We start from the raw sequence: 26,331 nt of genomic DNA, 5'->3' as shown, positions 1-26,331 counted from the left end.
AAATTGAGTAAAAGCTCTTGAAATCATGAACGAATCGAGACAAAACTTTTTTTATAAACGATCATAAATCGTCACTTCAAGCGAATGCGAAGAACTGGACCCAATGGGAAACCCAAAACAAGAATCTAATGTGACTTGGGCTGAATAATAATAAAATTAAAAAAATCTGAGGTATTGTAAATTTTTATTGATATTAATTGTATTTTTGAAAAAATGTTGTTGAGATTGGTATTTGATACATCGAAAGCCAGAACCATAAAATAAGGGAATTGCGTCAATGGCGTTGAACTTCCAGTCGATATTAGGGATGCACAAATAACAAGTCTAACAATGATTTCACTGGGAAACATTTCATTCTCATTGATGCAAATTTGACTATCAGCTCTAGTCGACTATAGCGTTCTGAACCATTAGATACTTAGAATCACATTTCAATGTGAACGAATGACCGTTGTGTAGCGAAACAATATGAATTAAAATCTTCAGATTGAATTCAATTTTACCAACTTTCGAAATCCATCCCTTGGTCCCAACTGAACATCCTCATGCGGGAGCTTACCGATGATCAAAGACTCTCCAGAAAACAACAACGGCATAACGTCGCGGAAAGCACACCCAAAACCTGCAAAAGACAGTTGAAAGACGTGAAAATTTATACAAGGCCAACCGAATGATGAACAGAATGGTGAACACTCACACACAAAACAGCATCCCGAATAAGCTCAGCAGATTGAGCGGGGGTAAACCTGGGATGGACAAAGCGAAAGAACGATCAGAGACGCAAAAATTAACACCACACCTAATCTATAAATCGGACCGACTAAATTGCAGCGAGTTTCAGTCCGCCACCGGCCAGCGAACCGATCGGAACACGTTTTATTTATTTCTTTACGATCTCGCGTTCGAATTCCCTAGCAGCGACTGAGAGAAGCAAAAGCTTCGCTTATTATTCCAGCTCCTTGCGCTAGATATTCAAGTTCAAGAGATAAGTTGTTTCTGTGTGTTACACACCTGAAAGCAAGTGTAAGTGCAAGTGCAGGTGCCCTGTGTTCCAACATGTCGATAAAACATAATGAGCAAAACTATCCGTACATCGATTTGGGAAATGACTTCAAAATCTACGTCCAAGCAGATGAGTACACCGACCCCCAATTGAAGGCCAAAGCCGAGCAGGAGCTAAACGAGACGCCGGAAAATGTGGAACGATCACTCGCCCAGCTGCGCGAGCTGCTGAAAGCAGAGAAGGGTCTCTATGTGCCAACAGAAAGTGATTCATTCCTGGTGAAGTACCTGAGGCCATGTTGCTACGATCCGCAGAAGGCATTTCAAATGATTCAAGCCACCTATCGGCTGAAGGACAAAGGCGAAGAGTACTACAAGAACACACCGAACCCGTCCTCGGTGCGACATGTCTTCGACTCGGGGATGGTTTGGTTTATGCCCGAGAAGGACGCGGATGGGGCGGTTATATGCGTGATAGAAGTTGGAAGTGAGTACTGATCAATTTAAACGGTTCTGTCGATTTGCGGTGAAGAATGAGTTCTGATACAGAAAAAAGCACTCATTGTGCGAAAAAAGGAACCTTCAAAGTCCAAAGAACATGCGATGAACTTTCAGCCCATGTGGGTGATATTTAATTCTAGTGACCTTTTATATTATGTGCGATGAAGATTTGTTTACTTTTGCGTCGAGAAGCAACAATGTCAAATTAGAAATACGATCCTCCAAACTATCATTGAATAGGATCAGATGAATTCTTAACGCAGCTGGAGTATTTTTTTCAATATTATCACCGAATAACACTTCATTTACACACAGATTTCAAACATTCAGTGTAAATATGTTCAGGTATTTCTTTTCTCAGTGCGAATACTGACAGTTTTTCGATGGAAAAATCTTCTTTCGTTCATTACAGATCAAGTAAACTGAATGAATATACAGTGTGTCAATTAGGTTGCCTGACTCAAAGTTTTTCCCACCTATCCCTTGGAATAATATCCCACAGTTTTTAAACACAGAAGATGTTGTTCCAGGATTTTTTTGAAATTATATCTTCAATGAAATCGATTTTAACGCTTCCAAATGGCGGCTGATTAATGCCCTCGTGTTTACCACAGTATGGTTGTACACTTCATAAAGCCCGAAGCTAGGATACCCATTTGGTTTTCTGGAACAATTCCTTATTAGAACCTCCACAAGCGACGATAATCTTGCAGTTCCTGCGTGGAACATCTTTTCATCGTTGACCAAAACATTCCATCAAGTCTGATTCAGAATCTAAATTTATTTTCGAGAAATATTTGCCTTCCGATACCTCGGTATTTGTTCGCTTGACTCTCGAAGCATTTTATGTTTCTTGAATACGGTGGTGGTGGATTATCAAAAACGGACTAAGCAAAATATTGCCAGGAATATAACGTTATAAAAATGTCGAAAATGCGTTTTAAATTCAAGAATAATTCGTTTTAGAAAACATTGAAAAATTATAAAACTGTATAATAGTTATAGAACACTATTGTGCGCACGCTGTACGTGATTTTTCTCTTTAAATTATCCCAAAAAATAATCAATAACAACTCCTGATACCCGTCATAGAGAATGTCACCAGAGTTAATTATTCAATCAATTGATTACTAAATTGATAACATTTAAAATCCAAAATGAGAGATTAATATCTAATCGATAGTTCCTCGGTTCCTCAGAACCATTTACACCAATTTACACCATTTTGACATGTATCGAGCGAATTTTTCAGTATCGGTGCTGGAATCGTTCTTCCATTCAATTTTCAATACTGTTTTCTTCTTATTTATGATATGATGTTTTCGGATGTTAACTCCTATCTGAATTCACAACAGATGTACGAATAGATTTAAGAATTGAGTGTGTGTGATTATCAACATTGTAATAATTTCCTTATACCCCATCCTTTTCCTGAGAAAAATATGTCACTCTTTTAATCTCGAGTCCACCGCGAGTAATCGGTTTCCCACATTACTAACCATAGATTTAAGAAAATTGTTCATATATATAGTTTTAAAAATATATTTAAGATTTCGGCTCCTTTAAACTTATGTAATTGAGCCTGTAAAAATAAACGAATTTATAAAAAAAAAACTCCTATCTGAGGCCACAAATTCGCAAAAACACTAAGGTCCGGTCAATGTCCGGGTGTTTCGTGGTCTTTAGACAATCTTGCAACACCCAAGTTGTCGGTTTTCTGAATGTGGGCTTTGAGTCATCACTTTTATAGAAGTTGAGAGCCCCGGACAAACCCATTTTTTTAGCGCTGGCCTCTTCTGAACCCGCTCTGATTCAGTTTGTTTCGTGCCTTGGTCCCTATTCATTGGCTAGGCTGTTGTGACATTACGCATCTTTATCTGCGATTATCAACGTTGTTCTTTTTTCCTTCGCGTTTTTTTCCGGTCACAGACATTGTACCATGATGATCGCATCTTAGGTGCTCTCTAAGCACAATTTATTTCGTCTGTGAACTGTAATGCACACAATTCCGGACGCTCCTTCACCATGGGGATAAGCCATCACTCGTTGGCTTGATTCAATTTTTAACGAAGAAGCTCTTGATTTTCAATCTGACTGCATCAAACTATGCGCTTTAAAATTGTTTTATAGTTGGTCGGCTTCTGTTAACTAATCATGCGCTTTCTCTCTAACTTTTCCCATTTTTATTTTGATAAATCGCAAAATACCAAAAATAAACTGATGTTTGTTTTCAAAAATCATTGATGTAACATTTTTTTCTATAGGAGGTTTAATCAGAAGGGTTTTTTTTCCTACATCTCAATGTATGTTCTTTTATCAAAGTAATACTGTAGAAAAGTTTGCCTATTTTCGCATTTATTTTAAGTGTTGTTGCAATAACGTCGTAGGTTATGTTAGGTTATGCGCTATTTGCACATAGTTCCTTTAAACTGATTTCATTAGCCAATAAAGTAATTGGAATTGGTGGTAAGTAGTAGCTAATATAACTAAGCATAATAGCTCTTCATATTAACGAAATTTTCAACAAATTTCAATAATCCATAAGATTGACATGATTAACTGTCGTATTTTTTTCAATTCGTTAATTTGATCATACTAATTTTTACGAAACTTCACGGAACTGACCTTCAGTTCTATTATTCACAAAACATGTAAATTATGTTAACACCTGCTGGATACAAGATATGGTTACTAACCCAACTAAACAAAACATGCAATTTCGTTGGATCAAGTGTTAATTACAGTTTCTGAATTGGCTGACTTTTATATTCTATTTTTGTGCTTCTCATAGCGGAAGATAGGTGTACGAAGGTCGATTATCTCTACTGATATTACTTCTGAGACACAGTTCAAAGTTGGGTGGTTCAATTGAGCCGGGGGTCGAAGGAAATTTCTTTGACGAAAAATCCTCCCGGCCAGAACGGGAATCGAACCCGAACACCCGGCATGATAATGTGAGAAGCCAACCACTCGGCCACGGGTGCACTCGAGGATGAAGATCTAATTGCTTCCAATTAATTATTTTAACATTGATTATGAATAACAAATGGTTGACTTTTAAACAGTTAAAGATCTACTTTTTTGACGTAGGACTACGTCTAACCGGAAGATATAGGGGGTGAAATGGGAATCTAGGCACTGAACAAGTAGGAAAAAATGCAAGATTTGGAACGCTTATAACTCGAGCATTTCTCAATAGATCGCAAAGGTTTTTGCATCAATTGATAGGAAATATATCTACGCATCTATCATAACGAATAACATTTCATTTTTCTTGAGATAAATAATTGAATAATTGTGAAATATCAAGCGTTGTCAAAATGCACTATGTGCCCATTTTTGATTGGTCCATTTTGTGCTCCTCAAATCGTACCGACCAAAACGGGCAACCAGCGGCAGCAGCGAAATAGAATGAAGCACGCTTGGAAAGGAAAAAGAAAAAAATTAACGATACATTGGTCGCAGTCTCACACATGCGTAATTCTCGAGCCAGCCAGTCAGCTTAAAAATCCCCGCTCCGCTGCCGTAACGATCATTCTTTGTGTGGACACCGACTGGACAGCATCGTTGCTGGACGAGCTGGACGGCGAGGGACCGAGTGCCTTTCTCAAGGCAAGAGGGCGGAGGTGGTAGCGCTGGAGTAGAGTAATAGAGTAGAGTAGAGTTTTCAAAGGGCCTTTCTCAAGGCTAGAGACGAATGAACTGCAAAAGTTTAAAGTCTCTATAATTCAAGACCTTCCTTCCTTCCGTAACGATCATTCTTTGTGTGGACACCGACTGGACAACATCGTTGCTGGACGGCGAGGGATCGAGTGCCTTTCTCAAGGCAAGAGGGCGGAGGTGGTAGCGCTGGAGTAGAATAGAGTAGAGTTTTCAAAGGGCTTTTCTCAAGGCTAGAGACGAATGAACTGCAAAAGTTTAAAGTCTCTATAATTCAAGACCTTCCTTCCTTCCGTAACGATCACTCTCATTCAAACCGTACACCACATCGGTTCGCATCACAACACATCAACAAACCAACCCAAGCAGCCATGTCTGGACATGGTAAAGGAGGAAAAATGAAGGGAAAGGCAAAATCCCGCTCGAACCGTGTTTAGTTTCGGCTGCCGAAGTGATCGAGTTAGCTGGCAAAGCTACTCGCGACGATAAGAAAACCCGCATTCGGAACAGAACACATTTGGTTCGGTGGACATCAAGACAACAGGCAGTTGCAGCGAGTGGCGAGTGGCAAACGCAATCGCAAAACGGCATCAGGTAGCAGAAGAAAAAAGTTTGTTCTTTATACAAACTGCGTTGGTGGCAAATCCAGAACAAGGCGGCATCGAGGGCATTCGAAATGGTTTTTTTTTCAAAACCACGAGTACTAAGTTGTCTAAATTGGAACCATTCCATAAAACAAGGCGCTTTTCAGGGCCATTAAACCTTCCAAAAAAGAGTTTACGAAATACAGTTCAATGCTTTCTAAAACATTATCCAAAATAATAATAAAACACAAATTGATTTTTTCATAATTTGTTTGCCAGGATCTGATGAGTATGTGAATTTGGCAGTTGTTCTGAGCTTATTGATAGTTGGGGACTTTCCTGATTATTCAATTTTCACCAATTCTTGAATTGTTTCCAGATTGAAAGTACAGCAATTTACAATTAGTTCGACAGTTAGCTAATTGGACGGACATGTAATGCGACTTATTTAGTTGGACATTTTTGTAAACATAGAGATCCAAATTATGACCCCACATTGAAAGTCGACACTGTACCACTGTCATCGCAAATGTTCAATTACAGGTTAAAATCGCCTCCAATGCGACACTGAGTGGCGCTTCGGCACGTCGCATTGAATGTAATTTACTGTACAACATGTCACAAAGCTGGATGGGAAGAAATTTTCCAACTGTGAAAGCTGTGGCGAGTGGCAACAAATCGCTAAACAGGAAGGTTTAGCCGAACAAGATGGGGATATCGAGTGATAACAAAACAATAAACTCTTTAGATTGAAGATAATTTTGTGATCCTGAAAAGGACCCTTTTTAGCCTGCATGTGAATCCAACGAGCGAACAAATCGTAATGAATGTATTTTTTTGCCATCGCTCCCTTTTAACGCTCATTCGTTCGTCTCGTTGGACTCGCCACTCTGGCTGAGTCTGCCGATTTGTCTCTATTCTGTGAGTGTGTACCGCTAGAGTATAAAACACGCGGACCCCAAAAAAATATCTTATTTTCTTTCAAACCGTAAACCCGTGTGGTTGTACGGCATCGGCATCGTGGACGTAACAAAGGAGGACAAGTTAAGGGAAAGGCAAAGTCTCACTCGAACCGTGCAGGTCTCCAGTTCCCTGTTGGTCGCATTCACTGATTGCTCCGCAAGGGTAACTAGGCCGAACGGATTGGTGCCGGAGCACCAATATTCCTAGCAGCGATTATAGAGTTTCGGCCGTCGGAGTGCTCGAGTTGGCTTGCAAAGCTGCTCACGACAATCAGAAAACCCGCATCAAGAACAGAGCAGCTTCGGTTCGGCGCTCATCAAGGCAACAATTAGTTTCAGTGAGTGGCAAAGTGTTTCTCCGGCACGTCGCATTAAATGTAATTTACTGAACAACATGTACAAGCTGGATAGGAAGAAATTTTCCAACTGTGAAAGCTGTGACGAGTGGCAAACGCAATAGCTAAACAGGAAGGTTTAACCGAACAAGATGGGAATATCGAGTGATAACAAAAACACAACACCAAAGGTTCTTTTCAGAACCATCAACATGTTCATAAAGAGTAAACAGTAAACTAATCCATTTTTCAGGGAGATAGGTAGGTATTCACGTAGGAGAAGAAAATAAAACAATATATTTAAAATATATATTTAACAAAAGCTGTTCCGTTTGTATAGTCCTACGTCACTCCGGTTATGTCCCCGACATTACCCACCCGTCTTTTTTTTAATTAAAAAAATTATCATAAAAAAATTACCTCCTTAATCTAACTTAACCTATTATTTACAAATTTTGTATATAAAAAATTCAGTATCGATGCGTGTTCGGAATTGAAGCACCTCCCTTGGTATTTCTGACTATACGGGCAAATATCGCTTCTAGGGTGTCCAGGAAGGCCATTTCATGCACCTCTCATGTTCTCGTCCAAAGGGGCGGACTTGGGCTCATCTTTAGATGAGCCTAATTGAACACGTTGGAACTTCAGTCTGTGTGATCGAGGACAGCATTACCAGACCGGAACCGCGAATTCTATCATGGGATAAGGATCAATAAACCACTTCGTCTAGTCGGCCTGAACATAGTAACGCTCGAAAACTCCAACGTAACGCTTTCGTTTTCGAAGCTTTGACTGTATGTCGTACGTCAAAATTGTGTTTTAAATCAATGTTCATTCAAAACTGTTAAATATCTACAACTATAACACGGTATAATAAGCCGAAATTCTAGTATTAGTGTTCATCTCACATTTTCAGGTCTGTCATCGGAATTGCATTACCGTTAGAATTTCAATAACCGGTAATTCGGTAATGAAAATTTCATTACCGGTAAAAGCGGTAAAGTACCGGAAAAACATACTTTAAAAAAAAAATTTTCTTGTAGAAACGGCTTTTATTTATAATGATTAGTTTACAAAGAAACATTTTGCACGTTTTTGCTTTTTTTCTTAGATCGAATCTCATTAACAAAGTTTCCAGAAGAGGAAAACGCCCGTTCAGAATCCAATTATGTTGGGTAGCAGAGTATCGAATACCATTGTCATGTATTTACCTCTTATGCCCTCTGTACGAAAACTCTTGTCCGAGAGTTTTCATCAATCCGTTTATATACGTTGAGCTTGAGCTGAACGTTGATACCTTTGACTGTTTCAATTGTCGTTCAAGTTTGATGCTCCTTGATGCTCAACTGTTCTGCAGGTTTCCCATCGCCCAGTGGATTGTTATCCTCCTGTTGTTCAGCTACAGAATCAATATCATCATCGTCAAAGTTGATCAAGTCAGAAACAACTTCAAATGCCTGCTTAATCAACGCAGCCCGCGACGTTCGATAGAAAATGTAATTTTGAAGTCGAGGATGGTGACTTCCGGTTCGTTAAAAATGGCATAAAATGCCCCAATACGATTGGGAATGGTAATGTTGGCATATATCCATGGGTGTGCGAAGAGGAATAAAAAAGAATAATGTTTGATAGTGAGAAATAGGATTTAAGTGAGAGGGAGATAATGTTTGAGTGGAATGAACTTTAGTTATACAAAGTTATACAAAGAAAGTGCACATACAAATGCACACGCAAACATCAACGATCAACGACCAAAGATCAACGATCAAAGTCAACGTTAAAGTCAAAATCATCTTCAACACGCAAATTTAAACGCCCTTGCACAGGTATGTGCGCGGATGCATACAAAGAGTTTATCAAAAGTTTCTGATAGCAAAATCAAATGCGTTCCCCCTGCAGGAGCGCCACTCGATGAACCAGGATTGTGCTAGCCATTGATGGCAAGCGCCAGAGTGAACGTGTTAAACAATCACGGTATAAAAACTGGAGGTCGGTTTAGGACTACCCCGACTTTTCCCAAATAAAGACATATCGTGTATTACATACATAAAGGGTGTGTCACATCAAATTGCATCACGGAAAAAACGCTGTAGAAATTTAATTTTTAGGAATTATATCTTCAGCTTTCGCTTTAAAATCAGATAAGAGTGTATAGATCACGTTGGCCATGCTTCACTGTCAATTTTTCTTAAATTTGGAAAAACTTCGTCGAACGAAAAAGAGCGTAGTGAATTAATCCTGTGCACTCATTTCGAGAATCCGGAGTTGTCACATCGGGACATCGGTAAGATGCTGGGAATCGTCCAATCCACGGTCAGCAGAGTACTAAAACGATACTTCGAGAACCTAACCATCGACCGGAAGGTGAAGAACGGCAAAAATGGATGCTCCGTCAGTGAAAAAGATTACAAGCGCGTAGTTAAGCAGTTTAGACGTGATCCGAGAAGTTCGGTCCGGAATGTCGCCAATAAGCTGAATTTGTCAAGATCATTCATCCAGCGGACCAAGCAGCGGGAGGGCCTGCGTACATACAAGGTTCAGAAGGCTCCTAACCGCGACGAAAGGCAAAACATGGTGGGGCAGACGCGAGCCCGGAAGCTGTACACCGAAATGCTGACGAAGCCGCATTGCCTGGTAATGGACGACGAAACCTACGTCAAAGCGGACTTTCGTCAGCTGCCGAGCCTGTTGTTCTTCTCCGCAGAGGACAAATTCAGCGTTCCGGAGGAGATTCGCATACAGAAACTATCCAAGTTTGCCAAAAAGTACATGGTGTGGCAAGCGATCTGCTCTTGCGGAAAGCGGAGCGCCCCCTTCGTGATGACCGGCACGGTAAACGGGCAGGTTTACCTTAAGGAGTGCCTACAGAAGCGCTTACTACCACTATTGAAGCAGCACGAGGGCCCGACCATCTTCTGGCCGGATCTCGCTTCGTGCTACTATTCAAAGGACGTGTTGGAGTGGTACGAAGCCAACGGGGTCACCTTCGTGCCAAAGGAAATGAACCCGCCCAACGCGCCGGAGCTTCGCCCAATAGAGTAATATTGGACGATTATGAAGCAGGCCCTCCGGAAGAACCCAAAAGTTGTCAAATCGGAGGCGGACTTCAAGAGAAAATGGATTTCTGTTCAAAAAAAACTACAACCTGACGTTGTGCAGAACCTTATGGACGGGGTAAAGAGGAAGGTACGAGCATACGGGCTTGGGCTCGAAGTATGAAAAATGGAAAATGCCAAAAGTTGTTTAATAGTTTTTATTTTACTGTCTAAAATTTTCAAAAGGATCGGTCTACTGGGCGAATTTCTACAGCGTTTTTTCCGTGATGCAATTTGATGTGACACACCCTTTAGAACTCATTTTGCACACAGGTTGAATATATTTCTTCTCTGTTTTTGAAGTAATGAACACGTAAACTGGCACTAAAACGCTAGAATGAAGAGAGCCAGAAAAAAGTCACCATATTATCAAATTGTCAGCGTTATGACACCTTTCATTTGACACTATTGAAAATTTAGTACGAAGCACCGTTCCTGAGATACAAAGGAGGGTAGGTTCAGGACCACCGGTTGCGTTAGGACCACCTTCCCCTAAAGGATGGACTTTTGGAAGGGGAAGGGGAGATATCAGAGGAAAGTAAGAAGTATTCGGAGTAATAAAAAACATAAAAAATAGTATATCGCTTGCTACAATACGGTGAAATTCTTATATAAAACAACTTATTGATTGTGTGACGTGACAACACTTCGTGGAGACTGTTTATTCGCACAGAGCGCGTTGTCACGTCACGAAATGCGTGCCGACAAAATGCATGTTCTTGCGAGTTTTTTGAAAATCTACGTCCATCTTTCATTGACAAATCATAGAACTAAGTTCATTTGTATGTTTTGAGACGGATATATTAATGTTATATGTTCAAAAGTCGAAACCCGCAAAAAGATTTTTTTTTAATTCTTTATTTGAGAGGCTTTCAGCCTCCTGGGCTGGTTCGCCTCCGCAAAAAGACAGGTATTGTCACGTCACAAAAGTATTGGGCTAGCAACAAGCGAATTCAACTGCAAAATATTCTCCAACTGAAGATTCTTGTAGGAAATTTTCTCAATTTCACTTCAAAATCGTTTACCATTAGGAAATCGTGTGTTTTATACATGGAAACGCTAAAAAAACTGTTTTTAGTGAGTCAAACCGTTGTCACGTCACGCTGGAATGGGTTAATTCCTTTATCGCTGTCAGTTCTTCATTGCTGAAGCTTATCTGGTGCTTCGCTTTCCGATCTAGCAGCGATTTTAGAACAGAAGTTCGGAGGTCATTGATTCGGCGCAATACTGCCGGTTCGTGTTTTTCCGATCTTATTTGATTCTCGAGCAATATTTCAAAGTGGCATTAAGGCAAATATTATTTATGGAGTAAAAATAAAAATTACCGAAATTATCGGTTATTGATTGTAAAATTACCGGTTATTCGGTAATCCAAAATGACCCGGTATTACCGGTAAAACCGGTTAACAATCCCTAGTCTGGCAGGTCCATAATGCAGACGTGCAAATGAGCCTATTTTGCAAAAAAGAAAGTACATAATCACAGCTAGAAACAAATAGACCATCGCCTAATTCAGTGTTATTGCATTTCACAGTGATTATCGTGATTTTATCACGAGTTAATCACGCATCTATCGCCCCCATAATGAGCTTAGCTTTTACTCCAGCTCCGTGCCTAAACCACCGTAAAGCTTTCCAAAACTCGATGCGCCGCCAATGGTTTTTTTTGCTGCTAAGGCGCATGAGTTGGCATCTTCTGTTATACGAGGGTCACTATTTATATTTCGGGAATTGGCAACACTGATGTCATGTGAGTCCATCTGACGGTTCCATCGTAAAGTTTGACATTTTTGACGATATACGTTCTCAGAACACTTTGTCATACGGACGCTATTTGTTTATTTTATATTTAGTTGAAAGTTTGGTCTCGGCAAAAAAATGGAACTGAATCGTGAACATTTTCGTGCGATGATTTTTTACGACTTTCGACGTGAATTATCACAACAAGAGTGCGTCAATCAACTTAATAGTGACTTTTGGCGATGAAGCTCCATCAAAAACCACTGTGTATCGCTGGTATAGTGAATTCAATCGTGGTCGTAGTTCGCTGTCCGACGAGTTTCGTGAAGGTCGTCCAAAATCGACTGTAGTGCCAGAAAACATCGATGCTGTGCTCGAAATGATTAAGCAAGATCGTCATGTAACCTATTGTGAGATTGAGGCATCCCTAAGCATTAGTTCCACCAGCATATATGCGATTTTACATGAACACTTAGTTGTGCGAAAATTATGTTCACGTTGGATCCCTCATAATTTGACAATCGCTCAAAAAAAAGGCTCGTGTCGATTGGAATAAATGCTTTGAAAATTAGTTTAAGCGCAAAAGTGTATCGATAATCGTGGCGAGTACTTTGAAAAACAATAAAAATATATTCGCACTAACTATTTGTTTTTGTTTCTATTTCCGAAATATAAATAGTGACCCTCGTATTGCCCATGAAGCTTGTAATCAATCCCTCATTTTTCAGCTCAACACCCAGCCCGTAGTGAAACAAAAAGAATTCAGCTTCTGTGAGAAAAAAAAAGTTTGATCACCTCAAAATGTATCCGCAGGGTAGATGACCCGTGAGAATTAGCATTCTATACTTCCATCTTCTTCAATGTATCCTTCTTGTTTGTGTCTTTCACCTTATGATTTGATGAAAACCTCTATGAGGTTCGTTTGAGAAGTCCGTGCAAAGTTACAGAGATGGCACTACTGATGCGTTTCGAGGTTATGTTTAGATGGTAGGCTCTCGTGGAAGAATACACACCATGTTTTAGCCAGATCGGTCTGTTAGATTGTGTTAGGAATTCGTTTGAACGGAATTCCCTTTGATTTCCTCAGAGTTTCGACTGATTTTTTCATCACGATAACGCACCAGCTCACGCCTCTGCAGTTGTGATCGCAAAATCAATGGAAATAGGGTTAAACATCCACTGGCTTCGACATCTTCAATGAAAATTCCAGCGGCTCTTTCCAACTCAAAGATCCTTGTTCCGTGTATGTCGCTGAACTGGGTGCGATATAATACGCACTAGGGATCATTGAAACATTGCCCATCGACCATTATTTTATTTTTTCAGACAGTCTCAGCTTAAAGCAATCCGCTCAATGAAAGTTGATAAATGCTCATCTTATTTCCTAACAAGAATAAGACAACTATACCTTAGCATGGGTTCCCTCTCATTGCTCGATTCCGGGAAATGAGAAAGCGGACTCGCTAGCTAAGGTGGACGCTTCAGAAGGCAAACTTTTTGAAAGGCAAATTGCTTATAACGAATTTTTTCACATTCCTCGTCAGCACACACTCGTAAGTTGGCACCGCATGTGGAGTGAAGATGAGTTCGGTCGTTGGTTACACACGATTATCCCTAAGGTCTCAACGAGTGCTTGGTTCAATGGATTGAATGTAGGTCGTGATTTCATTCGCATGATATCTCGGCTTATGTCCAATCACTAAAACCTAAACGCGCATCTTTATCGCATTGGGCTCGCAGCAAACAATCTTTGTGATTGTGGCGATGGCTATCACGACATCGAGCATGTTGTCTGGTCGTGTATCCGGTTCCATGCTGCCCGCTCTCAGCTTTCCAGAACATTGAGGGCACTAGGCAGACAATCGGATATCCCCGTGCGGGATATCTCAGGTAGCCGTGATCCTGATCTTCTGCTTCATATATACCTGTTCCTCAGAAACAACGATGTCAACGTTTAATTATGTTTCCTCCGTTGTATCCCTGTATCATATCCCTCCTATCCGATCGATAAAGTCGCGGCAATACATACACATACTTTTTACAGATGCACAGGTCGAAGGTTGTGCAGGCCACTGATTATTCAACAAGAGCCAAAGGTCAGGCTAACGCCATGTTTAATGACAATTTTTCAGTCTTGAATAAATCCTATTATTCGTAAAGGGAAAACAATCCAAAGCAGCGTTGGACGAAGTGTAAGAGTCTAAAAGGAGACAATGCTGCGTGGTCTTTTCAAACGACACTTATAAAATAATCCAGCAGCTTTGGCACTCCCAAGTTGACGACGTTGATAGATTTTGAACGATGAATATCTTGGAACTTTGTCAGTTTTAAACATTGAAAAAACAGATCGAGCAGTATTGTGTTCTAATTTTTACATATACGATTGAAATAAGTGCGTTATGTAGAAATTGGTTTGATTTTTATAGTAACACTTTTTGGGAAACAGTGGATCGGTGGCTTGTGATTCGGTACACTGTTACACAGAAGAATTCATTTAGATGAGCTCAACTTTCTTTTAGATTACTTTATATACCAAATTCTGGCCAAAAACGAAATTAGGAAATCGTAATTTTCAGTAAAAAAATATGCCAAAAATATTTCAACCAGAAATTACGCGGAAAATAAAATTATAATAAAAATTGAAATCCATTTTTCTCAGAACTTTATGTTTTTTAAATTCTCAAAACAATTATGTGAATAGCCCTTACAATTTCCAACAAGCCACCCATACATCGGAAGATGGTTACTTTTACAGGGAAAAAGTTTTCCTAACGACACCTTTTTCGTGTTTTCTTTGATAAAAATACTACTAATTCTAAATTTGTTTAAAGTCAAAATAGCGATATAATGTGTTTGACAAAGTTCTAAATCTTATTAAAATATGAACATTTGTCGAAGATATCGACTATCTATTTTTTATAGTCTCTGGATTTTTTTTAAATCTCCATATTACTGGAAAAATAATGTTTTATGTTCGTAACATTTCTGTGTGTAAATTCTTGCGTTTGACATGTTCTTGACATGTTTCCAACAACAACAAAAATACAGAACATGTGTATCGCGATAATTTATATATAAAAATGTTACGAATTAAATATTAATAGTTATTTTTACAAAATATCAATAAAAAGGTGTTGTTGGAAAAACTCTTTCCCTGTAAAAGCGCCGATCTTCCGATGCATGGGTGACTTTTTGAAAATCATAAGAGCTATTCATATCCAGCTATTAGGTGTACCGGTAAGTTTCTTCGGTTTTACAACAAATGGCGTAACTTGATTGTTATTCCAGTGAATCAAATTCCCAGACATTCGTTGGAAAGCTACTGTCTTTTTCAGTATATGTCAAAAAGTAGAAGCGTAAAGCATAGTTTTTGCCACTTCGAATATGTCGAATTCCGTACCAACAAGAGTGTTTTTGCGGGGGGTGTTACTTCATTACTTCAATATGAAGAAAAAAGCTACGAAAAGTCATCGCATTTTGGTGGAAGTTTATGGTAACCATGCGCCAACTGAGCGAACGTGTCAGACGTGGTTTGCACGGTTTAAAAGTGGTAATTTTGACTTGGAAGACGAAGAACGTTCCGGACCGCCAAAAAGTTTGAAGATGAAGAATTGGAGGCTGTACTCGATCAAGATCCGTCACAAACGCAACAAGAACTTACAGATACACTTGGAGTAGCTCAGCAAACCATATCCGATCGTTTTGAAGCAATGGGAATGATCTTAAAGATAGGACATTGGGTGCCGTATGAATTGAATATGAGACTCTCTTCAAATTAAATGCAAATTTGTTTGATGTTTTTTTTAATGAAAACCTCAATAATTTCCTACATTTCATTCTCCTACGTACATTGTGTTATTGCAGTTAAAAGACTAAAAATTTGAGAAAATGAATTTCAAATCTTAAGATATTTTTTCAGTATAATTATTGATTAAAAATGTTTTGGCATTTTTTTATGAAAATTTAAACGATTTCCTACATTTCATTCTTTGACAACAACGTTTCACTGCTATATGAGATGGTGCTGCGAGTTGACGAGGTCCTAAGACGAGTTGACATGAAATCCATCAACAGCGTTTTTATTTAATTTTCTATAGAATGTCCATAAATTTTTTTGTATCCCATTTATTTATTTAAGGCTCATTAGCATTTTAGCTGTAACAGAGCCGAATTTTAATCGTGTACATGTCACATGGTTATCATATATCTATAATTAGCACATTACACAGTTGCCATTCGCCAGTATTCCTTCTATACCATTACATATGGTACATTCACACAGTAGCCATTTAGGCGTCAGAGTATTCTTTCTGTTCTTCCATTATCCAGTTACCGGACAGCGGAGACAGTTGAATGATCATTGTTGAGTTATTTATAGAACAGCAGCCCGATGTGTCTTGCAGAGCAGAGCAGTTGTATGGATGAATCGATCTTATTTCGACCGTGGATCGATCTCCATCGCTGATGATTGTTGCGTGGACGTAGTTATTCTGTAACAACACAAAGATGGTCAATGAGGGTCCTGAGTTTTGAACTCACGATCGATCGGTCCATCAATTTTGTCGCACATCAAATTCTAGTCAGACATCTAAATTCCGATCGATGAATGTGTGACCGGAAAAAAATATTGTTTTTTGATAATTAGTAATATTCTTTTTATTCATTCAATTTGGAACACAACTATTCATCTTTCTATTATCTTCAAAATACTAGAGCACTTGTTCTTTCAATCGTGGTTAAAAAAGTCAGCAAAAGTTAAAGTTTTTCAACTCTGATAGTAATCAATGAGCGGTAGCGAGAGAATGTGGTATTTCAAAAATATTATATTTGCGCAAAAACTCATCAAACTAATATATATCTACGAGAATTACATACTATCATTCTCAAAAGTCGAGTCATTTGTTGCAAACACCTCGTACTCAGGATTAACTTCTAAGTGAACCATCATCAAACTGGTTCATTTGGAGGTTAACTTTGTACATTTCAGAAATAAAAGTTCAGGTAACTGAAAACTAATTGCAGTCATTACGACAACAAGGTTATAGTACGTTGTGATAAAAAGGAATCATCAACATCCAATAACATTCACTCGGAAACGATAAATAAAACAATAAAAACAAAACAAACATTGTATTGTTTTTCAGAAAAATGGGACACCTCGAAGGTTTCGATCATCGAGCTGATCGCGGCGATCCGCATGTCGGTGGAATGCGCCCTACTCGATCCGGAAACGCAGCTGTGCGGCGTGAAGGTCATCTTCGATACGGAAGGCCTCTCGATGTCTCAAATCGCACAGAATAGCCCCAAGCATGCCCGCATGATTCTCGAGTGGATCCAAAAGGCTTGCCCTTTTCGATTGCGGTCGGTTCACGTTGTAAACAATTCAAAACTGGTTAATATCCTGTTTGCCATATTCAAACCGTTCATCACGAAAGAGCTGCGCGATAAGGTAAGTGTCCATCAAATCAGTTAGGTTCAGAATCGTAGCAAAAATTCTTCCTCTTCCTAGATTCACTTCCACAACAAAGACTGGGAATCGCTCACCCCTCGACTCATCAACCCCTGCTGCCTGTGGCCAAAGTATGGAGGAACGCTGGCAGCACCCGAGTACGATGGGCATCTGCTTGGAAATTTTTTGCAACTTTATGACAAATATTTCGATAGTGAGTATAACCTGTTTTGTGCTGAACGTATCGTCACCTCATCCTGTTCTCATTCTCAGCCCTCGACGCCTATGGCTACGAGCAAAACGGCCTTCAACGGTCAAAATAACATCTGAATAATAAGCCGCCCTACAAACCACGAGCAGTACAGAGATACACACGCCTACAATGCCACGCAAGAGATTGTTGTGATAATGACGCGCTGCATGGCAATCGCTCCTGGGAAAGCCCGCGGTGCTCAAAGCACACAGTTGAAACAAATCGGTGGTATTTATTTATTTTAATTCTTGTTGTTGCCCTCCAAGCTTCGGATGACGAATGTGATATGATGATGCAAATAAAATATGCGAAATGAATTTTAAGTTGATTCGGAACATTACACACGTCTTACGCTGATTGTTGTGAAAGAAGTTACCGGTCCTTACAGCAAGAACTTACTGGTTAGGAAACTTCCATGAAGACACCCATGCATTTGAGCAATGAGTTTAATAGCCTCTCGAAGATGGTCACCTAATGGCACTTGCAGACGGGGAAGGTTTGCTGTGTGGTTCAGCTCAGCTGCTTCAATGCGTGAATTTTTCATTCTGATGCTGTTTGCATTTTTAATTAGCATTTGAACTGGTTCCAACAAGTGGCAACGTGATATGCATTCGATGTGTGGTCGAAGGCTATTATCTGTGGTTCGCAACGAAAAAAATAGTAGGTTTACCCCGAAAACAAGTTTTTGAGTTTATTTATTTAGTTTAACTCCAAAACGGGGAGTAGGAAGTTCCGAAGTCAACAAAGCGAAGGTTTATCAGCGGTTAGTTGGAAAGAAGTGAGTGCAACGAACTTGCATATCATTTGTGTTATTGTTTTTTTTTTGACACAATGCTGACTAATTCGTGACATCAAGAATTGTAGCATCCGCGTTTTCTGATGTTCTACAAGTTGTTTCACTATCCGCTTTCGTTTTGCTTCACCACTGGGGTGAGACCATTCAATGAACTTCTAAGTTCGTAGGTACTCCATGACTGACCTTAGGATTGTTTATAAATATATTTAAACTTTTCTTGTGATCTAGGTATGCTCTCGCAAAGTAAGGACAAGTTTAATATAACCGAGCTAACATATTTTTGACGACTATTTCTTGATTTTGAATATCTACAATGTAGAATTTGAAGAAAGCTTCATTAAGTGCACATGAAAACAACATTTTATTTTAAGAAATGAATCAGTTAACGTTTATTTGTTCCGAAATACAGAAAATATCACAGAAGGGTTGTGTCCGAGACACGACCGCATAATTGACGTAGGATTCCGTTAGATTATTTGTTGCTTGCAGATTTTTGATATGTTTGAATAATTACATTACATTACAATTAAATCTTTGAAACTGATTAGGAATTTGTTTGAATGTTGGGTATTGTTTGTTCACTCCATCATTGTTTACAACCCAGTGATGATGAGAGAAGGATGGTAATTAGTCGTTGGATGGTGCATATTACTATAGAAGATGCCGAAGTGGAATGAGAAAAATGAATGAAAGCCGCCATCTGTGGCCTTAGCGTTATATATGGATGAAGTAAAGAAGAAAAAAATCTCTAATGTAATATAAGATAATTATCATTATCGAACACAATTATCAAATTTTTTCACCTGAAAAAAACATGTTGCTTTATTATAGAGAAAACATATTTGAAATAGAAAAGTTAATTTTCTGTTATAATTTTTACTTCTGAGTGTTTAATTATTCAACCCATTTCCATTTTCGCTTCAAACCCAACATAACACGATGCTATATGCCTCAATGGGAATTTTAATTGGACTAACAGCACCTAATACGATATGTAGAGCATATGGGAAATTACTTTTTCGAATATTCCTTTACTTTTCTGATTTTTCTCGCCATATGAACTTTCCTTAGGTGCAAATGAACACAACAAAACAGACAGCATCAGCCGGACGATCCGTTTTTGAGCGGGAACACACATTGGTTTTTATTTATGAAAATTGAAATAAATCGTTTCAAATTTCAAATCATTTTTACCACAACTGCTACCACATACAATTTTACACTTACACTTGTGCTACATGTTCCACAATACATGATCGGCCATTGATATGAAATTTCACGAAGCAACCAACATTAAAGTTCCAAATTTAAATTTTATTTGCAAGAAATAATCGTATCACTCACCTAACTTGCAATGTGAAAATGCCCCCGACTTCCATATATTTGCAATGTTCTTCTTGTTTTCCTTTGTTTACGGAGACTTTAAATCTAACGATTCAATAGTTTATAGTGCAATTTCGATTGACAGCTTGGTTTGATGCAGCTTGGGCAGCTTGGTTTTGATGTCTCTCTTAGGGAACACATTTCGGTGGGAGCGGAAATTCCCCCTTCATACAATATATTATTTTATTCATTGTGATGAATTGTTATGGAGTGCTCAGATTGATTGATGCAGGATTCATATTTGCGGTGTTCCTCCGGATAAATTCTGAGACAAGTTTTTTATTCACTTTCGACTTGTTATATTCGGTTTTCTACTTCTATCTGACTCCTTCTTTGTATCTACTTTTATTTTATTTTTCGGGAAAGGAGTGTTTCTTCTTGTTAGTGAATGAAATTTATTTATCGCATAATTTGTCTTTATAGTCCTTATTAGTTTTTCTGTTTGCATATCTATACTTACTTTGTGTGGACAGTTTAAAGCATGTTGTGAATCGAATCGATCACAAAACGGATCTGGCTCCCGTGTAACTGAATTCTGAATTACCAATGGAGACGACAACGACGTTCGTACCACGAAGATTTAGGCTTCCTCCATTATTCGGTTCGACGGGATCGGTTTCAAAATGCGCCGCTAGGTTTAAACGGATAACCAAAAGGGAAAGGGACCCCACACTACATGGTTTGAGACCTTACGTTCCTCACGCTTTCCTCTTCCGGGTGGGAGCCCCTTGTGGCTCCGCTCCATGCTCTGAAAAGAGCATGTAAACTCTTTCGGAATGGTTTAAGAAAACTTTTTATGGGATGCGAGTTGCAGTAGCGCAGAGTGAAAGCATGGTGTTCAAAACTATTTACACTGTATTCATTTTCTCTGTTTAATACTAATTTACAAGATATTCACAATTGTTGTACAGATGATGTGTAATTGATTTGGAATGAAACCTAGCCACCATTGCTGGTGGTGACAATTGCTGCTATCAATGTTGAAGCTACGTTGTTGATGTTCTTATTTCGCCACTCCGTGATGATGCAATACTGCCTGATGTTCTTGCCAATTAGCTGTTGCACTCTTGCTCCTTGTTGCTGGTTCGACTATTGGATTGAAATTTCTTGTTGCTTATACTGAACTTGATGTGTATTGCTTGATGGTTGAGATTCGACTTGCCTCCGCGCGGTCGGGTGGCTATTTTTATACCCATACACTTGTGCAAGTGCACCGCGATGAAATAAAAAAAGGGCGTGGCTAACGAAGCGAGTTGTTTTCCTTTTCCGTTCGTTTCGCGGACGGAACACTGAGCATCGAGCATCTAGAATTTTTATTTGAAACTATGCTTATTCCATCTGAAAATCATTCTCGTTTCATAACAACGGAACGCGATGCTCATTGCTGTCGTACGAATTCCAATTGAAAAAGGAAATTCCAATTCGGGACATCGAAGCTGAGTTTGGCAGCGAGTTTATATGAAGCAAATATAAACAAAACGAAAAGTAAAAAGTGGTGGATTTGAACAAGGTAACAAGAATAAAAAAAATATTTTTTTAAATGGTGAGCATTAAACAAAAGTTGAATGTTTTGCTGAGCTAATTAGGTTGAAATGTATAAATGAGCAACGTTAGAAACGTATTTTTTTTGCTGTATAAAATGACACGGTGGGAAAAATAAACACATCTTCAGGAACCAAATTATCTATGAAAATCTTTTTCTTCGTATCAAATAAATATTCTATGTTAAGGTGTAACGAGTTTTCTTAAGTGGTTAAAAAATCGTTATCGAAAATAGTGTCTGGTAATTATTTTTTCGCGTTTTTTCAGGAGCCATTATTGGGAGGAAATGCAACCTGTAATGTATTGTGAGCCTGGCAGATATTTTCAATTTCACTGCCGGAGGAAATCGTTTGGTCGTTGAGGTTTGGTAATTTTACTTACTTGGTGGAAGGTAATGAAACGTGTTGATATAAATAATTCTGCCAAGGTTGGTTGTCAACGACTCAATCTCTTTCCTGAGCAATTGAAGCCATTCGAGGTACCTGGTTTCACCCGTTTTCGATGTAAGGTTACGATATTTATGATTTATATCCTAATTTGTAATCAGGAACGTCGATACAAATCGAGCGACATTTGTGTTCAACGTTATGATCATTGTTTTCAGTATCACTAACATAAGCAATTTTCCTTACTGTTAGAGTAATTTTTCCAACTTTTCAGGTCCAATTTCAATAGGCTCTAGTGGAAAGATTCTGGAGTATTTTTAGTAGGGATTACATAAGGGACAGCACTATGTGATTTGACACATTGCAAATAAACACGCATAAAAGCTTTTCGCATACACGGCTTAGACCAAGAAAGATATAGATTCACGTTTATGCTCTCTTTGTCACTCTCGGAAAACACTTCCCAACTTCATTTTATAATGAGATGTAGTATTATCACGCATTTATGGAACAGCAACAGTAGCTATGTGGATAGCGTGGTCGTGTAAAACAGCCTTATATTACAGCCGACATTGCTTCGATCCCCGTTGACATCGTTTGGACTTTTTTTTGGTACAAACAAAAAGTTAACGTTCAGTTTGAGAAAAAGAGATGTCTGCTCCCATACATACTACATGGACTGAAAAGATCTGTGATTTTTCAACAGATGGCGCTACTAACAATGAACAAGATTCTTTTCGAGAGGTTCATCTGTCATTAGCTTGGGGGTCTTCGTAGCCACTTGGTTACGCGTTCGCTAACTAAGCGATCGGTCATGAGTTCAAACTCAGGACCCTCAATTGACCATCTTTGTGTTGTTATTGAATAACTACGTCCACGCAAACATCATCAGCGATGGAGAACGATCCATGGTCGAAACTAGATCGATTCATCCATACAACTGCTCTGCTCTGCAAGAAACATCGGGCTGCTGTTCTATAAATAACCCAACAATGATCAATATCAACTGTCTCCGCTGTACGGTCTGCTGAACAATGGAAGAACAGAAAGAATACCCTTACGCCGAAATGGCTACTACTGTGTAATTTACCATAATGTAATGGAACAGAAAACTTAACGCCTAAATGGCTACTACTAACTACTGTGTAATTTACAGTTTATAGAAACATAAACATATGTACATGTACTTTTCAGCTCATATAGTACCCATATAGTATAGCTTTTGAAAAAGATGCTTTTATTTGTTCATTTCATCCTTCAGCACACGAAAAATCATTTTTTCTGCTGAAGATAAAATGTTTTCAGCCAACGCTAGTTTGGGTGTGCAAACTGAAGGATTTACTGAGGAGTACTCTCGAAAAGTTCACGAGTGGGTTAATGAACAGGTTGGGCAAAGAACGAGCAGTGGAAGCACATCCACGACACGGTCAGCCCAACAACGCGAGAAATGTTGGGCGCGACGTAGAGAGTGATTTTATGTGGAATGCCAGAGTGTGACGGACGGTGAGTACCTGGCCAGAGGTTGGCAGCTGCAAATGTGACCGTCAGAACGAGAAGGGATACAGAGAGGTGAGACTGGCGAAAAGAGACTTCGTCGCCGTAGAAAACGTGAGCACTGCGCAAACTCTCTTGCGAAGGCGGAGGATTGCTTCTCCAGACACGACACTTAACTAAACGCTCGGCCTTGAGAAAGGCTATTTGAAAAGCCTCGCTGCCGCTACCATCTGGAGCTAGCAGGATAACTCATAAATCGTGAATGACTTATTAGTAACTTTTTATGAACGATCAAATAATTTTCGCGAGCATTGCTCCCGGATTAAAAGTAACGTTATATTTTGAAACCATGGAAATGTAGTTTTTGCAAGAGATCCTGAAAAAGTTTTTGGATTTCCAGTAATTTCAGTGTTTTAGTGTCACTCTGGGCAGCGAGCAATCAACAGTAAATTTTGATTCAGAGAGTTAATTTGAAGATCTGCTCAAATTGGTGTTTGATTGCTTTGCGAAACTTTCGCACCCCCACTTAGTGAAACCATCTATTCTGTCAATGTTATCGAAAGTTTGTACTAAAGATTATCATTCCTGAATTTATAATTTCGTAGTTCTACGTTAACAATGCGGTCGTGCCATGGAAACCACCCTTTTTATTTTTATTTTTTGCAGTATTACTAACACGTGTTTGTGGCCCCTCTAAAATATGGTAGAGTACCACTACGCCACGGTGAGGAATAAGGCTGAAACAATCATCAAGTAAGCAGGTACCACATGAAGTAAACTTACCACCACAAGCAAAGTCTTTATTATTGAAGATGATGCTGTGTGTATGGTGAGATTGGAAGGGAGTCGTTCATTATGAAGAGCTACCACATGGCCTCACGATCAAATCAGAGCTCTACTGTTCACAACTGAATAGATTACACGAAGCGATCAAAAACGACCACAGATGATCAATAGAAAAGGTGTTGTCTTCCATGATGATAACGCAGCATCACACATCTTCGATGACGCAGCTAAAATTGGAGGAACTTGTTTGGGAAGTTTTGATGTATCCATCGTATAGTCCGGACCAAGGCGCCTCTATATATACCAGGTGAAACAATCATATGAAATGCACTTTCAGCCATATTGGAATTGCTGTCGGTATTGTTTACAAACAGTTGCCGGTGGCTCTCTAAAAACTGCCACGACGCTTATTCGAACGATGCCTACTATGTTCGGCTTTCGCGAATTTATGTGAAAAAGAAGAAATGATTTTGTAGAATTTAATTCTCATCCAGTTCATCCACTACTCTCGCATGTGAAAATGCAAAAATGGCGTATCCTAGCAATAACAAAACAAACAACTCCCGCTCCACAAACCGTAATCCCCTTCTTATTGAAGTGATGATGTTGCTTCACCTGTTATACATTTATACAAGCGCCTTGGTCCGGACCAAGGCGTTGTATTATAGGTGGACCGCAATGTCAAAATTGCTGTTCGGCCATTGCTCGTGAAAAAACAAATTTGTTTACAAAACAAGTCGTATCTTTTGGTGACAAATGCATTTGTTGGCAAAATAGCTGCTCGCGCTTTATTGTCGAATCATAACAGTGCAGAAGGATGTTTTAGTATATCTTTTCGCCTTTCTTTCCAAGCAAAATGTACTTCTGTTTGGCTCCCATCGGCGGGGAAAAGAGTACTATCAGCTTACGGCGATGGTGACAAAAAATAACGCTGATTGTGGCTCCACTGATTTCGCTCAGGTAGGAGGAGAATGCTGTGCATATACCGGGAAGGAGATCCGGAAAGGGCCGTTACAAGTAATTGGCTAGAGCAAAAGGAGGTTGTGCATTATATTCCACGAATATATATTTGCTTATTTTTTCCTTCAATTATTTTCCTTAGCGAGTTGACATTGAAATCATAACCACACACCCAAACAAAAAGTAAATAATTCTGAAAGTTACGTCTCGCTACTCGTTTCACGTCATGTCCTGAAAGTGTCATGAACGAAACACCTATAGTTCAGCATCTTGGTCCGGACATTGCACCTTCTGACATCTAAGAGGTCGAAGCGAATGACGATCTCTACAGAACTCACTAAAAAAAATTGTCCAACATAAGAGCAGAGCTGCAATCCATCACCGTCAATGTCACAAAAAAGCTGACCATAGCAGTGTTGCTAATGGTCACCATCGTATGACTGTTCATGGAGACGTATGTGCTGTGTCATTAATGAACATCATAAAATGAACAGTCAAACAACCGTCGAACTAAAAATGTCATATGACATTTCGGCTTTTTTTCGTCCTATACATTAGGGTGCTCATACACTGTTTGACCGAAGCCAAATATTTGACTCTTTTTGACAGATAAAATTTGGTCAACGTGTACTGATCAAATATATTCTACACAAAACACGACAAGCAAATAATCAATTATTGGATGCCTAAAATATTTTTTTCAGTCTGTTCTTCGAACCTGTCGAAACATGGTTAGGTTACCTTGAATATTTCAGTTGATTTTTTCCATGTTCGGTGTTTGGTATTGTTTACTACTATTGAAAATTGAAGAGTGGCAGACAAAATAGTGTTTGTACAAATATCAAATCAAACCTTATCTGTCAAAAAAAAGACGGGTGGGTAATGTCGGGGACATAACCGGAGTGACGTAGGACTATACAAAGGGGACAGCTTTTGTTAAATATATATTTTAAATACATTGTTTTATTTTCTTCTCCTACGTGAATACCTACCTATCTACCTGAAAAATGGATTAGTTTACTGTTTACTCTTTATGAATATGTTGATGGTTCTGAAAAGAACCTTTGGTGTTGTGTTTTTGTTATCACTCGATATCCCCATCTTGTTCGGTTAAACCTTCCTGTTTAGCTATTGCGTTTGCCACTCGCCACAGCTTTCACAGTTGGAAAATTTCTTCCCATCCAGCTTGTGACATGTTGTTCAGTAAATTACATTTAATGTGACGTGCCGGAGAAACACTTTGCCACTCACTGAAACTAATTGTTGCCTTGATGAGCGCCGAACCGAAGCTGCTCTGTTCTTGATGCGGGTTTTCTGATTGTCGTGAGCAGCTTTGCAAGCCAACTCGAGCACTCAGACGGCCGAAACTCTATAATCGCTGTTAGGTATACTGGTGCTCCGGCA

The 26,331-nt window shown here is 39.1% G+C and overlaps 1 protein-coding gene across 1 annotated transcript; it reads left to right on the top strand.

Moving 5' to 3' along the window:
- Positions 1-841: 841 nt before the first annotated feature.
- Positions 842-17,920, top strand: LOC129779286 (alpha-tocopherol transfer protein-like). Its single transcript, XM_055786686.1, has 4 exons — positions 842-1,489; positions 17,023-17,327; positions 17,388-17,541; positions 17,601-17,920. The coding sequence occupies exons 1-4, from the start codon at positions 1,057-1,059 to the stop codon at positions 17,648-17,650; spliced, it is 942 nt and encodes a 313-aa protein (XP_055642661.1). The 5' UTR covers positions 842-1,056; the 3' UTR covers positions 17,651-17,920.
- Positions 17,921-26,331: the final 8,411 nt, after the last annotated feature.

This window comes from Toxorhynchites rutilus, chromosome 3, assembly GCF_029784135.1.
Source record: "Toxorhynchites rutilus septentrionalis strain SRP chromosome 3, ASM2978413v1, whole genome shotgun sequence".
Lineage (NCBI taxonomy): Eukaryota > Metazoa > Arthropoda > Insecta > Diptera > Culicidae > Toxorhynchites > Toxorhynchites rutilus.
This window is presented reverse-complemented; position numbering and strand designations above follow the sequence as displayed.